Source organism: Oncorhynchus masou, chromosome 11 (genome assembly GCF_036934945.1).
Source record: "Oncorhynchus masou masou isolate Uvic2021 chromosome 11, UVic_Omas_1.1, whole genome shotgun sequence".
NCBI lineage: Eukaryota > Metazoa > Chordata > Actinopteri > Salmoniformes > Salmonidae > Oncorhynchus > Oncorhynchus masou.
In genome coordinates this window covers 57,473,782-57,497,969 of record NC_088222.1, presented here as the reverse complement: position 1 = coordinate 57,497,969, position 24,188 = coordinate 57,473,782, and the positions used below count along the sequence as shown (strand labels likewise).

At 42.5% G+C, this 24,188-nt stretch overlaps 1 protein-coding gene across 2 annotated transcripts in view; it reads right to left on the bottom strand.

The window, feature by feature from the left end:
- LOC135548870 (double C2-like domain-containing protein beta) overlaps positions 1 to 24,188 on the bottom strand; it is a 287,108-nt gene that overhangs the window by 18,652 nt on the left and 244,268 nt on the right. For both annotated transcript variants that reach the window (XM_064978920.1, XM_064978921.1), the window contains 2 exons: positions 11,099 to 11,225; positions 2,612 to 2,769 (listed from right to left, as the gene is read on the bottom strand). In XM_064978920.1, coding sequence (XP_064834992.1) covers positions 2,612 to 2,769; positions 11,099 to 11,225 — 285 coding nt within the window. The remainder of the gene's footprint in view (positions 1 to 2,611; positions 2,770 to 11,098; positions 11,226 to 24,188) is intronic.

Genomic DNA, 24,188 nt, shown 5'->3' with positions numbered 1-24,188 from the left:
AACCCCTGCAACTTATCCTGAATGCTGCAGCCGACATGATTTTCAACCTTCCCAAGTTCTCTCATGTCACTCCGTTCCTCCGCACACTCCACTGGCTTCCAGTCGAAGCTTGCATCCTCTACAAGACCATGGTGCTTTCCTATGGACCAGCCTGAGGAACTGCCCCTCCCTACCTTTAGGCTATGCTCAAACCTGAGCACTCAATTCAGCTACCTCGGGTCTCTTGGCCCTCCCACCCCTATTTAGGGACGCAACCCTGTCATTTGTTTTTTTAATGTTCCGTTGCCATGCTCAGTGGCAACGTTCTTATCCTTGTTTGCTGCTAGCTAGCCAACTAGCTACACAGTCACGATCTCTGCAGCCAGAATAACAGCAAAGGTTATTCTGTTGCATTTATTTCATCTGTTTATCCCGCTTATACCACAGTTGCAAAAGAAAGAAATATGAAAGCACCTATATACTGGTAGAAATAGAAAATAATTGTTGATATTTTCATTTTTTTAAGCAAATTCAAAACTTTCTCATCCCAGTCATTCGTTTAACTAGTTCGATCTTTATGGATGCCATGCAGTCGGTCATGCTTTATCTTCCGTTACAAAGCTCGCTGGCAACGTTCTTATCCCTTGCTTGCTAACTAGCCAACTAGCTAAGGCTAACAAAGTCACGACCTCTGCAGCCAGAATAATAGCAAAGTAGCTGTTTTCTATTGACATTCATATGGATACATCCATAACAATAAGATGACAATGCCCGATTTTGACTGGCATAGCTAGAAAGTTTGCCTTCTCGTCAGAACACCCGTCAACATATCAAAACAAACTTTACTTGTTACATGCACATCAAACACTGACTGTTAATTACGAGGAGATCGCATTGCATATCAAACACAAGGCTAGAAGTTAGCTAAATAGTTTGTGGCTAGCAAACCTGCCAATATGACAACCAAATTCAAAAATAGCAGTTACTGAAAACAGCTGGTCACACTAGAATATATGGGAGGATTTGGCAGCGGTGTGGATAAATTCATGTTCATCATTCAGCATGTTAAGTCATCAGATGCTCCAAAAAAATGATTTGCAAAAACTAGCTTAGTTTTTTTCCTCGTTGGACTTCCGTTTACAATGTATCCAATTTCAGTTTGTGTAGTTGTTGGTTTAGCTTTCTGTAACTTTGTAGCAAGTACGTTCTGCATGTGTAAGCACATAATGGACTTTAAAACCAGACAATGGGACAGTTGGAAAAGATATCGGGACACCTTGCAATTATGATGCAATATTGTTTTATGATTGCAAGGTGCACCAATATATTTTCCAACTGTCCCATTGTCTGGTTTTAATGTCCATTCCAGAATGCCCTTGTAGCCAATCAGAAACGAGTATACAACAACGCTGTGGTATAAAGTATTAGAATCTCTATTCTCACCAACATGTAATGCTTGTCATACACTCACCCAGCCTGTCAATCAAATGTTAGCCCTCGACCACGTGTAACACTTGGTGGGACCACTGCCCTAACAACTGGTGTGTGTGTGTGTACAAAGGGGCTACCGGCCAAGCACAAAAGCCCAGCGTTTCATTAACACAGTGGGGTGGAGCGACTCAGTGTCTGGCAGCCTTCTGAAGCCAGACGGCCACTACGTGATGTGTTAGACAGCCATGACATAACGACTGGGTGTCGGAGGACAGGATAAGATAACCATTTCAGCTCTCCTTCTCTATTCAACAGAACATACTTTTCCACTGCTTCTCAAATAGCACCCTATTCTCTATGTAGTGTACTACTTTTGACCAGGTCCCTCTGGACAAAAGTAATGCACTATATAGGGAATAGGGTGCCATTTGGGACACATGTCTCTTTCCAAGCCCGCAAAAGAGGACATTTGTAAATCTGGGCTGCGAGTCTTTTGGGCTTTGGGGAGCGGTTCTCAATTGTTGGTTGGAATTGCCATCCTCTCTTCCAATGAGTCTTCTTCCTCCTTTGTTCTTTCGAGTTCTCACCAGAGCCATGTGTTAATTTCACTTCCATCGTTCAGCGAGATGAAAGAAGTGCAGTAATGTTCAGGTGTGATTAAAAGAACACTTGTTCATAATTGCAGCCCTCAGGATGGCCTCTTGCTCAGTACATCTCTTTCATGTTGAGGAGTAATCACCGGAGATTCACTGCCGAAACACTGCTGCTATCTGTTCTGTTCCAAGGACTCCATTTGGATCTTGCTCTGGTCTGCTGGCAATTGGATAATGATTACAAGCCCTAGGCATAGCAAGGAATTTTGGCTAAATGTAAATTATGTAATTATTTTTCTTGTGTAATTTTCCGTGTGAGTGCATGGTAATCTGAATGTCTTGCATCATTACATATTGGCAGATAGGAGATGCAGAGTTGCATCTTTGCCTGTTTTTCAACACCAGGATCAAATGTGTTGGTCTAGTAGTGTATCATTCAACATTTCCAAAAGCAAATTAACTTTTATTTGTTTAATAAAAACAGAGAAAATTATAAACCAGAGATTGATTCCATATAGATGATGATGAGTAAAAATCAGTACAACTAGAGGTCTGGAGTACATGTGTTTGGGAACATGTGCTGTTGCTAGGCTGTGTGACAAACTCACGTTTTGACATAGGGGTCTGAGAAACCGTTTGCGTCCATGGCGGCAAGGTGGGCACAGCGGACGATGCCCACCACCAGGCCAGACTTCTGGGAGCTGTACTTGAGGGAGATCATGATGCGCCCTCGTTCCTCCAGGGACTTGTCGTCTGTCTTGTCAACCTGCGGGTAAAGGAGTGGTCAAAGGAAAGGAGCATAGTGAAGGTGTCGTGCTCGATAGAAACATAGTCTTACGCACAGCCCATTATATACCGTATACTATACCACCATTATTTAGAACATTTTGATCCAAGGCGGCTCTTCATGAGGTCCAACAGTTGATCAACAGTGTAGAGGAACACTTGCAGTCACCAGAAGTTACAATAGTTAACATTCACACCCACAACCCATTACATGAGGAACCTGGCGGAGGGGACTGAGTGGGATGTACTTGGCAGCTCCCCCAGTTAGGGTTGATGAGCAAGTTTTCAGTAAGGGCTTTTGTAGATGGGCTTCTTTTCCAAATGCAAAATGTCCATTGATCAGATTGGGAACCCAATCGAACCCAATCGAGTTTGATTTGCAAAATAAGTATTGCTGTGGACTTCTTGGAACACACTTATAATCAATCTCCATGCATGATAGTCCAAGTCCATACTTGTCAGGAGTGACTGCACAGCAACTCTTTAATACCGTGTGCCTATTCGTCTCGATTACATTCCAAATCTAAGATGTGCAAATTTGCCAACTCACTTTCCACCTTATCGGAAATGCACTTTGCCCATAATTCTCTGCTAATGACGCTAGCTAATTAGCTGTGCAGGAAGCGTCTCTAATGATTCCAGCCCCGCTGTGTGACTACTCTGTCTCGTTTACGTAACCCTCATAGAGCGTTTGTACAGGGCTTCACAGAGACACCCTTAGATAGCCTCCTGGTTTAAACTTTAAAAAATAACAACAAAACAAAATGCAGACCAAAGAGGGCAATGGATGGAGACAGAGAGAGAGAGAGAGAGAGAGAGAGAGAGAGACAGAGAGAGAGACAGAGAGAAAGAGAGAGAGCGAGAGACAGAGAGAGAGCGAGACAGAGAGAGAGAGAGAGAGACACAGAGAGACAGAGAGACAGAGAGAGAGAGAGAGAGCGAGGGTGAGCACATAAAGAGAAAGAAAGCTTGACATAGTCAATTGGAAGTTGGTGGGGGGACAGATCAAATGGAATGCACACTGAATTGTCAGAATGTCTGAGGTTTGTATATCTTCTATTTAAGAGATAATGCCAGTGTTTGGTGTCAGAGAAGCCAGTGTTTGGACGATACAGTGGGGCAAAAAAGTATTTAGTCAGCCACCAATTGTGCAAGTTCTCCCACTTAAAAAGATGAGAGAGGCCTGTAAGGTACACTTCAACTATGAAAGACAAAATTAGAAAAAAAATCCAGAAAATCACATTGTAGGATTTTTAATGAATTTATTTGCAAATTATGGTGGAAAATAAGTATTTGGTCAATAACAAAAGTTTCTCAATACTTTGTTATATACCCTTTGTTGGCAATGACAGAGGTCAAAAGTTTTCTGTAAGTCTTCACAAGGTTTTCACACACTGTTGCTGGTATTTTGGCCCATTCCTCCATGCAGATCTCCTCTAGAGCAGTGATGTTTTGGAGCTGTTGCTGGGCAACACAGACTTACAACTCCCTCCAAAGATTTTCTATGGGGTTGAGATCTGGAGACTAGCTAGGCCACTCCAGGACCTTGAAATGATTCTTACGAAGCCACTCCTTCATTGCTCGGGTAGTGTGTTTGGGATCATTGTCATGCTGAAATACCCAGCCATGTTTCATCTTCAATGCCCTTGCTGATGGAAGGAGGTTTTCACTCAAAATCTCACAATACATGGCCCCATTCATTCTTTCCTTTACACGGATCAGTCATCCTGGTCCCTTTGCAGAAAAACAGCCCCAAAGCATGATGTTTCCACCCCCATGCTTCACAGTAGGTATGGTGTCCTTTGGATGCAACTCAGCATTCTTTGTCCTCCAAACACGATGAGTTTTTACCAAAAAGTTCTATTTTGGTTTCATCTGACCATATGACATTCTCCCAATCTTCTTCTGGATCATCAAAATGCTCTCTAGCAAACTTCAGACGGGCCTGGACATGTAATGGCTGAAGCAGGGGGACACGTCTGGCACTGCAGGATTTGAGTCCCTGGTGGCGTAGTATGTTACTGATGGTAGGCTTTGTTACTTTGGTCCCAGCTCTCTGCAGGTCATTCACTAGGTCCCCCCGTGTGGTTCTGGGATTTTTGGTCACCGTTCTTGTGGTCATTTTGACCCCACGGGTTGAGATCTTGCGTGGAGCCCCAGATCGAGGGAGATTATCAGTGGTCTTGTATGTCGTCCATTTCCTAATAATTGCTCCCACAGTTGATTTCTTCAAACCAAGCTGCTTACCTATTGCAGATTCAGTCTTCCCAGCCCGGTACAGGTCTACAATTTTGTTTCTGGTGTCCTTTGACAGCTCTTTGGTCTTGGCCATAGTGGAGTTTGGAGTGTGACTGTTTGAGGTTGTGGACAGGTGTCTTTTATACTGATAACAAGTTCAAACAGGTGAAATGAATACAGGTAATGTGTGGAGGACAGAGGAGCCCCTTAAAGAAGAAGTTACAGGTCTGTGAGAGCCAGAAATCTTGCTTGTTTGTAGTTGACAAAATACTTATTTTCCACCATAATTTGCAAATAAATTCATTAAAATCCTACAATGTGATTTTCTGGATTTTGTTTCCTCATTTTGTCTGTCATAGTTGATGTGTACCTATGATGAAAATTACAGGCCTCTCATCTTTTTAAGTGGGAGAACATGCACAATTGGTGGCTGACTAAATACTTTTTTGCCCCACTGTATATTGGCATGGTGTTGTTATGCCCGAGATTAAGTCTCAGGCCTATAAACAAAAGCTTTGCATATCTTCTCTCATTAAAAACGCAAATCTGTCTTGCATTTTATATTTGAGATTCTTCAAAGTAGCCACCCTTTGCCTTGATGACTACTTTGGACACTCTTGACATTCTCTCAACCAGCTTCATGAGCAGGTAGTCATTTAAAATGCATTTCAATTAACAGGTGTGCTTTCTTAAAAGTTAATTTGTGGAATTTCTTTCCTTCTTAATGCGTTTGAGCCAATCAGTTGTGTTGTGACAGGTAAGTGTGGTATACAGAAGATAGCCCTATTTGAAAAAGACCAAGTCCATATTATGGCAAGAACAGCTCAAATAAGCAAAGAGAAACGACAGTCCATCATTACTTTAAGACATGAAGGTCAACACATTAACACACATAATGTCAGCACGTAGCTCAGTAATCCACAGGCTGATGAAAAGGCTGCATATTGTAAAGCCAGCATGGAAAGAAAGACAGTGACGCTAAGTCAGACTGGGCTAAGCCTTCTCTGAGTAGTCGGAGCAGATTCCCTCCAGTGTTGTTGATGGTAAGAGAAAACACATTTCTGTGAGCGCTCTTAAACCCGGTGAAATTAGGAGATTCTAACGACACGCTCGGATAAAAGATTGAATATTAATTAAGGGCTCATCCCTATCAATCAGTCTTTCGTAAGAAGGAAAGTTCCCAAACGAAGGTTCTTGGAAACAGCAACCCAGATGTGGAGAAAGTTTGGAGGATCAAATGTTGCAGCTCAAATAAGTATCCATTTCGTAGAGCTTGAGTTAAATTCCAATTAAGGTGGAGCTACATGACTAGCGACAGTACTGTAAAATAACAACAATACCTAGAAACATCCTCCAGTGCGCTAAGTAAGTAGCTTGTGAGTAAAACAAATGCCTCGGGGATCCATGGCCAGTCCTTGTTAAAAGTAAATATAATTCCTTGTGTAGATTATGAGAGACTGTCATTCTCGCCGGTTCTCAATGTTATAATTAATTCAGGGAGAGAGGCAGTGTTGAACTGAGCCCTCAATAATTGGTGCTCCATTGAAATGTCTGTGGTTGTTTCATGAAGTTAATTTACAGTGTGTTAAAAGGGGATGTACAGGTATATGAAATGTTTTAAAATCAAATCAAATTGTATTGGTCACATACAGGTGATTAGTAGATGTTATTGCGGGTGTAGTGAAATGCTTTTGCTTTTAGCTCCTACCGTGCCGTAATATCTAACAAGTAATATCTAACAAATTACACAACATACCTCATACCCCCCAATCTAAGTAGGAATGAATTAAGACTAAATACATATGGATAAGTGATGTCAGAGCGAAATGGACTAAGATACAGGAGAATAGTATAGTTTTAAGGTCCATCATGTATTATTTCTAATCCAAGATTGTGTAGCAGTCTGGCTCCTGCCAGTCTGCACATCGCGATTCAACCCAGAGCATATCTGACTCCTTCTCCATATCTCCGGATTTCTGGACCTTTTCACCTGGATCATCGCAGCTAGCTAGCTGCTATCCGAGTGGCTACTCCTGGCTAACATCGCTGTCCCGAAAGCAAGCACAAATTAGCCTGGAGCTAGCCTATGCTAGGCCCATCTCCCGGCTAGCTGAAGAAGTCCATCAGCCACAACTACACAGCTACAAAACCTATTTTGCCAATTGGCCTGGACCCTTTTACTACACAGAGCCCTGCTGATCCATCACGACTGGACTGCCGACGTAACCACACGAGGACTTATTCCGTTGCGACTAAGGCCCATCTGCTATCCCCGGCCCGCTAGTTGTCTGAATCGCCATGTCTCCAGCCCGCCTAGCTACTCACTGGACCCTATGATCACTCGGCTACGCATGCCTCTCCCTAATGTCAATATGCCTTGTCCATTGCTGTTTCGGTTAGTGATTATTTACATTTACATTTGATTATTGTCTTATTTCACTGTAGAGCCTCCAGCCCTGCTCAATATGCATTAGCTAATGGTGTCTCTAGAGACAATACCTCTGACATCGTCACTCAATGACTAGGTTTACCTCCACTGTATTCACATCCTACCATACCTTTGTCTGTACATTATTCATTGAATCTATTCTACCATGCCCAGAAACCTGCTCCTTTTACTCTCTGTTCCGAGCGTACTAGACGACCAGTTCTTAAAGCCTTCAGCCGTACCCTTATCCTACAATGTTCCTCTGGTGATGTAGAGGTTAATCCAGGCCCTGCAGTGCCTAGCTCCACTCCCATTCCCCAGACGCTCTCATTTGTTGACTTTTGTAACCGTAAAAACCTTGGTTTCATGCATGCTAACATTAAAAGCCTCCTCCCTAAGTTTGTTTTATTCACTGCTTTAGCACACTCCGCCTACCCGGATGTCCTAGCAGTGTATGAATCATGGCTTAGGAAGGCCACCAAAAATCCTGTAATTTCCATTCCTAACTATAACATTTTCCGACAAGATAGAACTGACAAAGGGGGCAGAGTTGCAATCTACTGCAGAGATAGCCTGCAGAGTTCTGTCTTACTATCCAGGTCTGTGCCCAAACAATTTGAGCTTCTACTTTTAAAAATCCACCTTTCCAGAAACATCTCTCACCATTGCCACTTGCTATAGTCCACCTTCTGCCCCTATCTGTGCCCTGGACACCATATGTGAATTGATTGCCCCCCATCTATCATCAGAGCTCGTGCTATTATGTGACCTAAACTGAGACATGCTTAACACTCCGGAAATCCTACACTCTAAGCTTGATGCCCTCAATATCACACAAATTATCAATGAACCTACCAGATACGACCCCAAATCCGTAAACACAGGCACCCTCAGAGATATCATCCTAACCAACCTGCCCTCCAAATACATCTCTGCTGTCTTCAACCAGGATCTTAGCGATCATTGCCTCAGTCCGTAATAGGTCTGCGGTCAAACAATCACACCTCATCACTGTCAAACGCTCCCTAAAACACTTCAGCGAGCAGGCCTAGCCCGGGTATCCTGGAAGGATATTGACTTCATTCTGTCAGTAGAGGATGCCTGGTTATTCTTTAAAAGTGCTTCCCTCACCATCTTAAATAAGCATGCCCCATTCAAAAAATGTAGAACCAGGAACAGAAATAGCCATTGGTTCTCTCCAGACCTGACTGACCTTGACCAGCACAAAAACATCCTGTGGCATTCTGCATTAGCATCGAATAGCCCCCCTGATATGCAACTTTTCAGGGAAGTTAGGAACCAGTATACACAGGCAGTTAGGAAAGCAAAGGCTAGCTTTTTCAAGCAGAAATTTGCATCCTGTAGCACAAACTCCAAAACATTCTGGGACACTGTAAAGTCCATGGAGAATAAGAGCACCTCCTCCCAGCTGCCCACTGCACTGAGGCTAGGAAACACGTTCACCACCGATAAATCCACGATAATGGAGAATTTCAATAAGCATTTTTCTACAGCTAGCCATGCTTTCCAGCTGGCTACCCCTACCCCTGTCAACAGTCCTGCACCCCCCACAGCAAATTGCCCAAGTCTCCCCCATTTCTCATTCACCCAAATAGCTAATGTTCTCAAAGAGCTGCAAAATCTGGACCCCTACAAATCAACTGGGCTAGAAAATCTGGACCCTCTCCAAAATGATCTGCCAAAATTGTTGCAACCCCTAGTACTAGCCTGTTCAACATCTCTTTCGTATCATCTGAGATCCCCAAAGATTAGAACTCTGCCGCGGTCATCCCCCTCTTCAAAGGGGGAGACAGTCTAGACCCAAACTGCTACAGACCTATATCTATCCTACCCTGCCTTTCTAAGGTCTTCGAAAGCCAAGTTAACAAAGAGATCACCCACAATTTCGAATCCCACCATACCTTCTCCGCTACGCAATCTGGTTTCCGAACTGGTCATAGGTGCACCCCAGCCACGCTCTAGGTCCTAAACAATATCATAACCACCCTCGATAACAGACTGTACTGTGCAGCTGTATTCATCGACCTGGCCAAGGCTTTCGACTCTGTCAATCACCCCATTCTTATCGGCAGACTCAACAGCCTTGGCTTCTCAAATGACAGCCTCGCCTGGTTCACCAACTACTTCTCAGACAGAGTTCAGTGTGTCAAATCGGAGGGCCTGTTGTCCAGACCTCTGGCAGTCTCTATGGGGGCGCCACAGAGTTCAATTCTCAGGCCGACTCTTTTCTCTGTATCCATTAATGATGTCGCTCTTGCTTCTGGTGATTCTCTGATCCACCTCTACGCAGACGACACCATTCTGTATACTTCTGGCCCTTCTTTGGACACTGTGTTAACAAACCTCCAGAGGAGCTTCAGTGACTGTTAACTATGCCATACAACTCTCCTTCCGTGGCCTCCAACTGCTCTTAAATGCAAGTAAAACTAAATGCATGCGCTTCAACCGATGGCTTCCCGCACCTGTCCACCCGTCCAACATCACTACTTCCAGACTCGCATTAAGCAACTCCAATCCAAAATTAAATCTAGAATCGGCTTCCTATTTCGCAACAAAGCATCCTTCACTCATGCTGCCAAACATACCCTAGTAAAACTGACTATCCTGCCGATCCTTGACTTCGGCGATATCATTTACAAAATAGCATCCAACACTCTACTCAGCAAATTGGATGCAGTCTATCACAGTGCCATCCGTTTTGTCATCAAAGCCCCATATACTACCTGTATGCTCTCGTTGGCTGGCCCTTCATATTCGTCGCCAAACCCACTGGCTCCAGGTCATCTATAAGTCTTTGCTAGGGAAAGCCCCGCCTTATCTCAGCTCACTGGTCATCATAGAAGCACCCACCCGTAGCACGCGCTCCAGCAGGTATATCTCACTGGTCACCCCCAAAGCCAATTCCTCCTTTGGCTGCCTTTCCTTCCAGTTCTATGCTGCCAATGACTGGAACAAATTGCAAAAATCACTAAAGCTGAAGACTCATATCTCCCTTACTAACTGTCAAAGCAGCTCACAGATCACTGCACCTGTACATAGCCCATCTGTTAATAGCCCATCCAACTACCTCATCCCCATATTGTTATTTTTTTGCTCCTTTGCACCCCAGTATCTCAACTTGCAAATTCATCTTCTGCACATCTATCACTCCAGTGTTTAATTGCTATATTGTAATTATTTCACCACTATGGCCCGTTTATTGTACCTCTCTTATCTTACCATATTTGTACACACCATATATATACTTTTTCTATTGTGTTATTGACTGTATGTTTGTTTATTCCATGTATAACTCTGTGTTGTTGTTTGTGTCACACTGCTTTGCTTTATCTTGGCCAGGTCGCAGTTGTAAATGAGAACTTGTTCTCAACTAGCCTACCTGGTTAAATAAAGGTGAAAACATTAACAAAATTAATGACAGGATACATACAGTATTGCTGTCTTGCAAAACAAGGTATTTAGGCAAATTATCTGCACATAAAATAATTCTTTTAACTTAGCAGTGGAGACAAAATAAGCAATTTAACTTAGGATATGACTTAGGATATGCTTAATTTTCCTGGATATGCTTAATTTTGGTTTTAAATGGGTAGATGAAAAAGGCCATTTGGATATAACTTACAGGTAGCTGTTTCTCCAGGCAGTTGTAGAAGTTCTTGGTCTGGTTGGGCTTGAGTTTCTTGAGGGGGATGCGCGTCTCACCGATGAACTCATTGTGGCGGAACTTGTCCTCATCACACACTGAAATCCTGAGAGTACAGTACAGAGAGAGAGAGAGTCAGAGAGAGATCAAAAGATACAAAGCAGCTATGAGAGAGAAATAAAAAAGAAGACTGCAGAAGAGACAATAGGGAAAATTTAGATGTTGAAAATTAGTCACAGGGTCAGCAGCTGCAGAAGAGTTGAACAGACTATGGGCTACTATTTAATCAAAGCCAGTCACCAGGTTTCCTGGATCAAATAACAGTTTACCTATATACAGTTTCCCAACCTATCAAGTCTTCAGAAATCCTTTGTGAACTCCTCTATGAACAGGTCTCCCACCAGTGACTAAAAGGCACTCGGGAGTCAAATCTCAGAGTGAAATTAATTCCACGTACCAGTCAAAAGTTTGGACACACCTACCCATTCCAGGATGTAAATGTACACTGCTCAAAAAAATAAAGGGAACACTTAAACAACACAATGTAACTCCAAGTCAATCACACTTCGGTGAAATCAAACTGTCCACTTAGGAAGCAACACTGATTGACAATACATTTCACATGCTGTTGTGCAAATGGAATAGACAACAGGTGGAAATTATAGGCATTTAGCAAGACACCCCCAATAAAGGAGTGGTTCTGCAGGTGGGGACCACAGACCACTTCTCAGTTCCTATGCTTCCTGGCTGATGTTTTGGTCACTTTTGAATGCTGGCAGTGCTTTCACTCTAGTGGTAGCATGAGACGGAGTCTACAACCCACACAAGTAGTTCAGGTAGTGCAGCTCATCCAGGATGGCACATCAATGCGAGCTGTGGCAAGAAGGTTTGCTGTGTCTGTCAGCGTAGTGTCCAGAGCATGGAGGCGCTACCAGGAGACAGGCCAGTACATCAGGAGACGTGGATGAGGCCGTAGGAGGGCAACAACCCAGCAGCAGGACCGCTACCTCTGCCTTTGTGCAAGGAGGAGCAGGAGGAGCACTGCCAGAGCCTTGCAAAATGACCTCCAGCAGGCCACAAATGTGCATGTGTCTGCTCAAACGGTCAGAAACAGACTCCATGAGGGTGGTATGAGGGCCCGACGTCCACAGGTGGGGGTTGTGCTTACAGCCCAACACCGTGCAGGACTTTTGGCATTTGCCAGAGAACACCAACATTGGCAAATTCGCCACTGGCGCCCTGTGCTCTTAACAGATGAAAGCAGGTTCACGCTGAGCACATGTGACAGACACATGTGACAGACGTGACAGTCTGGAGACGCCGTGGAGAACGTTCTGCTGCCTGCAACATCCTCCAGCATGACCGGTTTGGCGGTGGGTCAGTCATGGTGTGGGGTGGCATTTCTTTGGGTGGCCGCACAGCCCTCCATGTGCTCGCCAGAGGTAGCCTGACTGCCATTAGGTACCGAGATGAGATCCTCAGACCCCTTGTGAGTCCATATGTTGGTGCGGTTGGCCCTGGGTTCCTCCTAATGCAAGACAATGCTAGACCTCATGTGGCTGGAGTGTGTCAGCAGTTCCTGCAAGAGGAAGGCATTGATGCTACGGACTGGCCCACCCATTCCCCAGACGTGAATCCAATTGAGCACATCTGGGACATCATGTCTCGCTCCATCCACCAATGCCACGTTGCACCACAGACTGTCCAGGAGTTGGCGGATGCTTTAGTCCAGGTCTGGGAGGAGATCCCTCAGGAGCCCATCCGCCACCTCATCAGGAGCATGCCCAGGCATTGTAGGGAGGTCATACAGGCACGTGGAGGCCACACACACTACTGAGCCTCATTTTGACTTGTTTTAAGGACATTAAATCAAAGTTGGATCAGCCTGTAGTGTGGTTTTCCACTTTAATTTGAGTGTGACTCCAAATCCAGACCTCCATGGGTTGATAAATTTGATTGGGTTGATAAATTTTTGTGTGATTTTGTTGTCAGCACATTCAACTATGTAAAGAAAAAAGTATTTAATTAGAATATTTCATTCATTCAGATCTAGGATGTGTTATTTTAGTGTTCCCTTTATTTTTTTGAGCAGTGTATTTAAACTATTTTCTGCCTTGTAGAATAATAGTGAAGACATCAAAACTATGAAAAAACACATATTGAATCAGGCCTTCATGGTCGAATTTCTGCAGAAACCGCGACTAAAAGGTTTGTATCATTTGATTTACACAACATGCCTACTACTTTGAAGATGCAAAATACGTTTTTATTGTGAAACAAACAAGAAATAAGACAAAAAACAGAAAACTTGACCTTGCATAACTATTTAGCGCCATCCATCATTCCTTCAATTCTGACCAGAATCCCAGTCCCTTCAGATGAAAAACACTTCCACAGCATGATGCTGCCACCACCATTCTTCACTGTGGGGATGGTGTTCTTGGGGTGATGAGAGGTGTTGCATTTGTGCCAGACATAACATTTTCCTTGATGGCCAAAAATCTCAATTTTATTCTCATCTGACCAGAGAACCTTCTTCCATATGTTTGGGGAGTCTCCCACATGCCTTTTGATGAACACCAAACGTGTTTGCTTAGTCTTTTCCTTAAGCAATGGCTTTTTTTCTGGCCACTCAGCAAAGCCCAGCTCTGTGGCGTGTACGGTTTAAAGTGGTACTATGGACAGATACTCCAATCTCCACTATGGAGCTTTGCAGCTCCTTCAGGGTTGTCTTGGGTCTCTTTGTTGCCTCTCTGATTAATGCCCTCCTTGCCTGGTCTGTGAGTTTTGGTGGGCAGCTCTCTCTTGGCATGTTTGTTGTTTAATAATGGATTTAATGTTGCTCCGTGGGATGTTCAAAGTCTTGGATATTTTTTCATAACCCAACCCTGATCTGTACTTCTCCACAACTCTGTCCCTGACCTGTTTGGAGAGCTCCTTGGTCTTCATGGTGTCGCTTGCTTGGTGGTGCCCCTTGCTTAGTGGTGTTCCAGACTCTGTGGCCTTTCAGCACAGGTGTATATATACTGTCATGTGACAGTTCATGTGCTACTTAGATTGCACACAGGTGGACTTTATTTAACTAATTATGTGACTTCTGAAGGTAGTTGGTTACACCAGATCGTAATTTAGGAGCTTCATAGCAGAGGGGGTGAATACATATGCACGCACCACTTTTCCGTTTTATTTTTTTGTGAAACAAGCTATTTTTTTTCTTTTCATTTCACTTCACCAATTTGGACTATTTTGTGTATGTCCATTACCATTTCCATTTAAATTACAGGTTGTAATGCAACAAAATAGGAAAAACTCCAAGGGGGATGAATACTTTGCAAGGCACTTTTTACAGTTTGAATATAGTGTTACAGATTTCTCTTTCAGCCTCTTCTCAGCGAGCCCCTCTCTACCTCCCATAACACCTCGGGGGCTCTTTAATGATCTGTAACAATTCTGCCCTCCTTTTGAGCATTTCATTCAGTTCTAATAACTACACAGAATGTTCTCAACAGTGTGTATATGAAGTGCTTTTGCAAGCACAATCATCCAATGTTTTCCTTTGTGTGGCGTATAGTACATCTATTTACATTGAGCTCATGATGTGTGAAATTAGTTATTTTCTCAGTGTGTAATTGATTGATAGGTGGAGGGAAACCATGGGCCTTCGTACAACAAATTATAATTACATTCCACTCATGAGGGGCAAATCTAATCGCAGCAGCAACATTAGAAATGCCATTGAGCAGTCACCAATTTATCCTATGGACAGGTGGTACAGATTTCAATTTACTTAATTTAGAGAGGAAATGGATTTGCTGGCTGTGGAACGTATGTGGGCTTCTTTCTCATCCTCTGTTGTTCCTGTTGAATTAAACAGGTGGTAAAGGCACGGTTATGAGATGAACATCTGAATTCGATGAAGGCGCGGAAAAAATAGTTTTGTGGCTTATTCAGAGGAGTGAGGACATATTCTTTCCTTTTCAATCTCGTCTCGCCTGCAAAAAAACAATCACATTTCACTCAGAAAATGTTCTCAATATTTCTTGTAAAAGTAACTAGAGAATCAGTCCCATTTAGATTATGACTGGTAAAAATGTATCTTGGAGAACAATGAGTATCATTGTAAAAGTAACTAGAGAATTAGTCCCATTTAGATTATGACTGGTAAAAATGTATCTTGGAGAACAATGAGTATCATTGTAAAAGTAACTAGAGAATTAGTCCCATTTAGATTATGACTGGTAAAAATGTATCTTGGAGAACAATGAGTATCATTGTAAAAGTAACTAGATAATTAGTCCCATTTAGATTATGACTGGTAAAAATGTATCTTGGAGAACAATGAGTATCATTGACATCCAGTTAGTTTCTGTGATTAGTTGGTGAAATAATACTTGATGTAAGTTGCTCTAGATATGATGAGTACTTAAATGACAAAAATGTGATGTTTTCCTAAAACAAAGTTACATTTATGGGGATTTGGTGGTGAGTCGTTGGACACAAATGGGTTCAATTTCACCATGAGTGGCTCAGTGATTTTCACAGTTCTATTATAACAAATGTTCAATTACATCAATTACTCTGACAGCTTATGGAAAACGATGCTTTTGAGCAAGGTTAATGACACACTGATTAGCGAACACCTAAAACAGGAGTGTGGACCGTTTTTGGCTTCTTACGATGAGTTATCAAAGTGGAACCTGATTATATTAGCGAAAACACCACATGGGATGTGTTTTGCTTTCTATGACCTCGTTTACAGCATTGGGTGGATCGAAATGAAAAGCACCACAGTCATTATCTTCTCAAAATGTTAGCGATGAAGTGCTAGCTTGCTTGACAGCCCAGCATGCTTAAAGTCATGATTGAAGATGAAAAGGTCAGTAGTTCTGTGTTTTGATGAATAAATAACAAACATTGTAAATAACATTGGTACTTAGAACCCTTCATTCTCAAACACAATGAGAGATTCAGGACGACAGCCCAAATGCATTTTCTCCCCAAGGTGTACACTCATACACTTCACCGTGTGGATGTAAAAGGAATGGACAGGTGTGAGAGATATAGTTGAAACTCCCTCTAGCAAGTTCATACACCCTCCCAATGGCTTTAAACCCTTGACTGAACGAGTGCACCCTTTTTAGGGGGCCCAAGCACGGTGAAGGCAAGTAGTGGCCCTCCCATTCATCCTTAGCCAAGTATTGACCAATTGACAATATCATCAACTACTCATTCCACTTCATTAGCCTAACATTTTAGTTGAGGATAAACTGCTAGTGGCCCTCCCATTCATCCTTAATCAAATATCGACCAATTGACAATATCATCAACTACTCATTCCACATCATTAACCTAACATTTTAGTTGAGGATAAACTGCTAGTGGTCCTCCCATTCATCCTTAATCAAATATCGACCAATTGACAATATCATCAACTACTCATTCCTCTTCATTAGCCTAACATTTTAGTTGAGGATAAACTAGTGTAAGTTGGTGTGTACAGATGGTTAAGGTTAGGATTGAGGGAGGGGAAACTGATCCCAGATCTGTACCTGGGGAAACTTCACCCCGGAGCAGGTGAATACCACAAACTACTTTTGACTGCAGTGGCACGAGGTCAATGCCATTCAACATGGGAGATGGCATTGATTTGGATTCAAAACAGAGAACAAGATTCTTAGACACATTATAGGGCTCTGAATTGGAAGGAAATAGTAAACATAATTAAGATTTTAATAAATCTTAAATTAGTTTTGTTGGATAAATAATTTAGAGTTTAACCATAAAAATGGTGAAGTCTCATTTTGAGTGAGATTTCTACAACAAGGTTGAATAAAGGTTAAAAATGAAAGAATCTGATGAGATGGAGGTAGTAGACAATGCCAACTCAAACTTGGTTGTATTTGTGAATCCTCAATTTGACTTTAATTGATAAACAAATCAGGTAACAATGTTGCTGTTTCTGAGCGACGACAGCTTTTGTGTGTAATTAAAACGATGCCACCAAATATTCAATGTAAAATGTATTGTCACAACATCAATAACATGTCCAAGAGATCAAAAACAGCACCAGACATTGCTGCAGTGGATGTCAAATCAGACCTGGACTCTATTCGAAGTCCTTACCGTTTCAATACTCGTGCCAACATTCAGTGACAAGCCTGCCCAGCTCTAGCCAGCCTGCTCACAGTGTGTGCGATATGGAATGGTGGTGAGGGGATGGAGAGAGGGAGGGAGTGAGCAAGCGATGGAGTGGAGAGAGAGAGTGAAACACACCGCTATCTCTCCCTGTAGGCATAATCCAGCTGTCACACCCTAGCTCTCCTCCTCAGTGACAGGATAAACAGGACCTCTCTCCCTCGTTCCGTTCGCTCCCATTTCCCAGCTTGCCCAGCTTCCAGTGCCCTGCTCATCCATCTCCATTACGTCCTGTCGGGAGCGAGCCATGGACAGCCCCAGGGGGAAAGAGAGGGCAGCCCCCATCCATGATCCACGCCACAGCTGTGGTTCCCCTACAATTCCGCTTTAGAAATTATATTCCATCTCTGAATATATCTCTGTCGAAGCCCCCTCACCAACTCATATCCATTCTCACCATCTCCATTGTAGCTTTGTGCTTTCCATTGTAACTTTATGCTTACTGTCATTTGACTCAGCTCAGGTATAGCGATACATTCACTTTCCTCTCTGCTCGTCATTGTAGTGGAGAGTGGGGTAAATTGAGCCAAAGTTGTAAGTTTAGCCACCCTTGTTTTTAAGAAACCCTAAATTAGTAAGTTGGCCAAAGATTTAGGACGAGATCGTCATTTCATGGAGTCTGTGAAGGAAGAACCCACATTGAAAGTAGTAAGCAAGTTAGGTCCAAAAAAAAAATGATTTTACCAAGTCAAATAAATGTATTGTGTTAAAGATTTCATGATGCTTGTATCTAAACCAAGGTCGATCATTTAAGTTTGTTCAGTTCAGTTTGGGTCTCTATAAACATCAATACGAGGTCCTAAACCTAGAATGAAAGTGCATCCTTGTAGCTATGTGGGCTAATATAGTCAAAATGTTTGTCTTGGGTTAAGTTTAGCTAATGGTTGAGCCAATGGCAAGTTGAGCAAATTGAGGTGTTTTCTTCCCACCCGTAATAGAAGAAATTATTGCTGGGATATGAGGTTACAACAGGGCTGGCCTATGTTAAAAGTGTGGTCCAGAGTGGGTGGCAAGGAATAAGCAATTCCTAAATATTTCTAGAACCTAAAGCACTGAATTTGGGACAAATCATTCACTAAACCCTAAACCTCAACTAAATCTTGTATTAAATCATGTGGAAATTGAGCAAGTTGAGGAGACTAAACTGCTTAGAGTTAGCCTGGATTTTAACTGTCATGGTCAAAACATATTGATACAACAGTAGCTAAAATGGGGAGAAGTATGTCCATGGTAAGGCCCTGCTCTACCTCCTTGACAGTACTGTCAACAAGGCAGGTCCTACAGGCCCTAATTTTGTCGCACCTGGACTACTGTTCAGTCGTGTGGTCAGGTGCCACAAAAAATGACAAAAAAAATTGCAATCGGTTCAGATCAGGGCTGCACAGCTGGCCCTTGGATGACAACAGAGAGCTAATATTAATAATATGCATGTCAATCTCTCCTGGCTCAAAGTGGTGGAGAGATTGACTTTATCACTACTTATTTATGAGAGGTATTGACATGTTGAATACACTGAGCTGTCAGTTTGAACTACTGGCGCACAGCTCGGACACCCATGCATACCCCACAAGACATGCCACAAGAGGTCTCTTCACAGTCCCCAAGTCCAGAACAGACTATGGAAGGCGCACAGTACTAAATAGAGCCATGACTACATGGAACTCTATTCCACATCAAGTAACTCATGCAAGCAGTAAAATTAGATTTAAAAAACAGATAAACACCTTATGGAACAGCGGGGACTGTGAAGCATCACAAAAATAGACACACACACACAGACACACAGACACACAGACACACACACACACACACACACACACACACACACACACACACACACACACACACACGATAGCATACGCACTATACACATATGTACACATGGATTTAGTACTGTAGATATGTGGTAGTGGTGGAGTAGGGGCCTGAGGGCACACTGTTTGTGAATGTATTGTAATGTTTTTAATGTTGTATAAACTGCATTAATTTTGCTGGACCCCAGGAAGAGTATCTGCTGACTTGGCAGCAGCTAATGGGGATCCATGATAAATACAAATACAATGATCCAAAACATGCAATCAAATCTACATGAAAACGGTTAAAAGGAAACATTCGAAGTTTTGGAATGGCCTAGTCAAAGTCCATACCTAATCCCATTTGAGATGTTGTGGTAGGACTTGAAACGATTAGTTCACCCTTTGCATCCCATTATTTTTATTTCTACTTTGCACGCTCTTCCACTGCAAATCTACCATTCCAGTGTTTTACTTGCTATATTGTATTTACTTTGCCACCATGGCCTTTTTTTTGCCTTTACCTCCATTATCTCACCTCATTTGCTCACATCGTATATAGACTTGTTTATACTGTATGTTTGTTTTACTCCATGTGTAACTCTGTGTCGTTGTATGTGTCAAACTGCTTTGCTTTATCTTGGCCAGGTCGCAATTGTAAATGAGAACTTGTTCTCAACTTGCCTACCTGGTTAAATAAAAGGTGAAATAAAAATAAAATAAAATAAATAAAAATAAATGCTTGAAAACCCAGTAAAAGTAACTCTGCATGCAAGAGTGGGCCAAAATTCCTCCACAGCGATGTGAGAGACTGATCAACAACTACAGGAAGAATTTGGTTGCAGTCATTGCAGCTAAAGGTGGCACAACCAGTTAGAATTGGGTGTTGCATAATTTTGATATTTAAATAAATAATTGTCCTTTTTTTTGTTATTTGTAAACTCAGGTTGCCTTGATCTAATATTAGGGTTTGGTTGAAGATCTCAAAATAGAGAAATAGAGAAAATCTGAAAAGGAACAAATACTTTTTCACGGCACTGTATGTTTGTGGGGGGTTGCTCTCTTTGCAGTGGTTTGAAATACACTGAACGCAGCGACGTCTCTGTTTGGTGCTCCGTCAGCAATTGTGGGACGATTCTCTGCTCCAAGAATAAATGTCCAAAAAGAAAAAGGACATTCATTTAAATAGTAGTCATGCCTCAGCGTGCTCACTTCAATGTTCTAAGCTTCCCCGCACCTCTTTTCATACGCATGTCACACGTTCGTAAACACAGAGTGAAAATTAGGTCTTTGGAAGATGTGAGTCTATCAAATAGCTCAAATTAACCAATTACGCAGAGGTCAGTGAGTGGGAACGCATTTTGTTTGATATGATTGGTGAAAGCTTATGTTTCACAGAGCAATCAGGATAAAATCGGGTCAAAATGGGCTAAGTAGAATATACAACTATGTCCTACAATGGATGGCAGGTGGCTTAGATTAGAGACAGATGTGCAACTGGGTCGCAGGAGTTCAAGAGGGCAACAGGTTCGAATCCCAAGTCTGACGGTATAAAAATGTGATACCATCTCCTACTACTAAGAATCCAAAAGGCATATGTTGTAAGCATGACATTTAATGGATATCTTGCTCAACTTCACTGCTTGAGGACATCCTACAACTGATTTGAGCAACAATCCCCTCTACCAAAAATGAACCCATTGAATGTCTATCTCAACTGAGTAAACCATGGACCTGAATGGGTTGTCTTGGGTTTGTTGAAGACAAATCCCTGCTCAACAGAGCCTTGAAACCAAGCCATCACTCCTTGTGTACACATCTGTCTATCATTGCATAAAACTAGGGTAAGCTTCTCGTAGTGAGACAATTAATATATAAATTAACCCAAACAAAGAGTGAATCGTTGGAGGCATTGAGGGTCAGTGCTCCAATCCGCTGCCTGGGACTAGTGAACAGCAGATAATTACAGAGTCTACATTATAAAGGGGTGGCATTTGGGACACACGTTGTAGTGTGTTTAAGAGCCGTATACAGATTTGATTGACTCCTGGGAAGGATAAAGGGGAGAAACACAAACACACATCTCTTCACGGATGATCCACAATACAAGTGTTTAATTTGACTTCAATACATATTCAAAAAAATAAATATGTGATTTCTAGTGTTGGGTTCTGAGAATATGAAATAATATTTTATTATTACTGAGGGAGAGAGGGGAATGTATAACGTTTACATTCTGTCCAGATATGTTATTGCCATCAGGGATCCTTTGGGAGGAGAAGAGACACGGTCATGTACAAGTCAACATGACAGCCGTGAGTTGGGGAGGAGTGAGCACTTTGGGGTAGAGATCAGGTCAGATGAAGTGAGGAAGAACAGATATCGCTAAGGTTCTGTCTAGCAACAGAGATGCATTGGCTGATCAGATGTATAGTAGACTCAGCATAGGAGAAAGGGTTAAATATCAGTGCTTGTGTGAATATGTTTGTCTCATGCAGCTGTATCGACCCAATGGGTGAATAAACTTGGTTTGAGCTTTATTAAGTGTCCGTGAGTTTTAATAGGTTCATTTAGAACCTAACACTAGAACACTAACTATGTCCAATACTGAATAATCACTCCTCTTGGCCCTTTTGAAGAGAGAGGGAGAGGAGTGATGGTGGATGACAGGGAAGCTGTCAAATTAGGCTGAGGCTAATGCAGTGTGTGGCTAAGGAAGCCTTAGTGCAGAGCCTATACGATTATCTCAGCGTCTCATAATGTTTATAAGGAGCAGGTCCTTTGCCTCATCTCTCCCATGTGTTATGACTGAGTACAGTATGTTCCTATGCTCTCAGGTGATGGGCTGCTGATTACCTCCACTTACCCAGCTCCAGTGAAACACGCTGGTATAGCTGGTATGGTTAATTTAGTATATTTTCATTATGGTTGTTGGAGTAACTGAAATCATTTGAAGGTGGTTTCAATGGGAACCCTTCAGATGAAATGGGTTCCATTGCTACCAGTTAATAGTTTACGTGCTCAATGCTGTATGCTTGAATGCCCCTTTCCAAGGATATTTAGAACACCCCGAACCTGAAATAATATCCCTTTGTTTTTTAGAGAAGGTAGAGGGACTTCAATTTGGACCATTACCTTGTGAAGACTTACAGACAACATTTGACCTCTGTCATTGCCAACAAAGGGTATACAACAAAGTATTGAGATACACTTTTGTTATTGACCAAATACTTATTTTCCACCATAATTTGCAAATAAATTCATAAAAAAATCCTACAATGCGATTTTCTGGATTTTTTTTCTAATTTTGTCTGTCATAGTTGAAGTGTACCTATGATGAAAATTACAGGCCTCATCTTTTTAAGTGGGAGAACTTGCACAATTGGTGGCTGACTAAATACTTTTTTACCCCACTGTACGTAAATTAGATATTAATGCATTTAATTTTCAATAAAAACGCAGTAGGCGTTCCAAATCATCCCAAAGGTGTTCGATGGAGTTGAGGTCAGGTGTCTATGTAGGCCAGTCAAGTTCTTCCACAGCAATCTCGACAAACCATTTCTGTATGGATCCGCCAAACCCAGATTAGTTTCCAGTCCTCCAGAGGAACAGTTATTGTGCTGACATTGTTTCCAGGGGAACTCGGGAGTGATGCTACGCACATCAGTGTCCCTTTTCTGTGAGCTTGTGTGGCCTACCACTTTCTCGGCTGAGACGTTGTTTCTCCTAGACGTTTCCATTTCACAATAACAGCACTTACAGTTGACCGGGGCAGCTCTAACAGGGCAGAAATTGGACAAAACTGACTTGTTGGAAAGGTGGCATCCTATGACGGTGTCACATTGAACGTCACTGAGCTCAGTGACGTACAGGCATTCCTACTGTCAATGTTTCTCTATGGAGATTGTATGGCTATGTGCTCAATTTTATACACCTGTCAGCAACAGGTGTGGCTGAAATATCCAAATCCACAAATTTGAAGGCACGTCAACATACTTTTTTTCTTCTTCTACAGAGTACAGTATGTTCCTAAAAGACAAAAAACGTCCAGATGTGAAATCAAATCTAATTTTACTTGTCAAATGTGCCGAATACAACAGGCAGACTTTGCAGTGAAATGCTTACGAGCCCTTCCCTAACAATGCAGAGTTAAAAAAGTATGAAAAATACCGGAGTACTGGTAACTGGTAATATCAATATGCCTTGTATACAGTTGTTCAGGTTAGTTATCATTGTTTTAGTTTACAATGGAGCCCCTAGTTCCACTCCTCACACCTCTGATACCTCCTTTGTCCCACCTCCCACACATGCGGTGACCTCACCCATTATGACCAGCATGTCCAGAGATACAACCTCTCTTATCATCACCCAGTGCCTGGGCCTACCTCCGCTGTACCCGCACCCCACCATACCCCTGTCTGCACATTATGCCCTGGATATATTCTACCATGAATCTGCTCCTTTTATTCCTTGTTCCCAACGCTCTAGGCGACCAGTTTTGATAGTCTTTAGCCGCACCCTCATCCTACTCCTCCTCTGTTCCTCGGGTGATGTGGAGGTAAGCCCAGGCCCTGCATGTCCTCAGGCACCCTCATTTGTTGATTTCTGTGATCGAAAAAGCCTTGGTTTCATGCATGTCAACATCAGAAGCCTCCTCCCTAAGTTTGTTTTACTCACTGCTTTAGCACACTCTGCCAACCCTGATGTCCTTGCCGTGTCTGAATCCTGGCTTAGGAAGGCCACCAAAAATTCTGAGATTTCCATACCAACAAGAACACTTTCTGTAAAGATAGAACTGCGAAAGGGGGAGGAGTTGCAATCTACTGCAGAGATAGCCTGCAAAGTTCTGTCATACTTTCCAGGTCTATGCCCAAACAGTTCGAACTTCAAATTTTAAAAATGTATCTCTCAGGTAATAAGTCTCTCACTGTTGCCACCTGCTACCGACCCCCCTCAGCTCCCAGCTGTGCCCTGGACATCATCTGTGAATTGATCGCCCCCCATCTAGCTTCAGAGTTTGTTCTGTTAGGTGACCTAAACCAGCAGTCCTACAATCTAAGCTAGATGCTATCAATCTCACA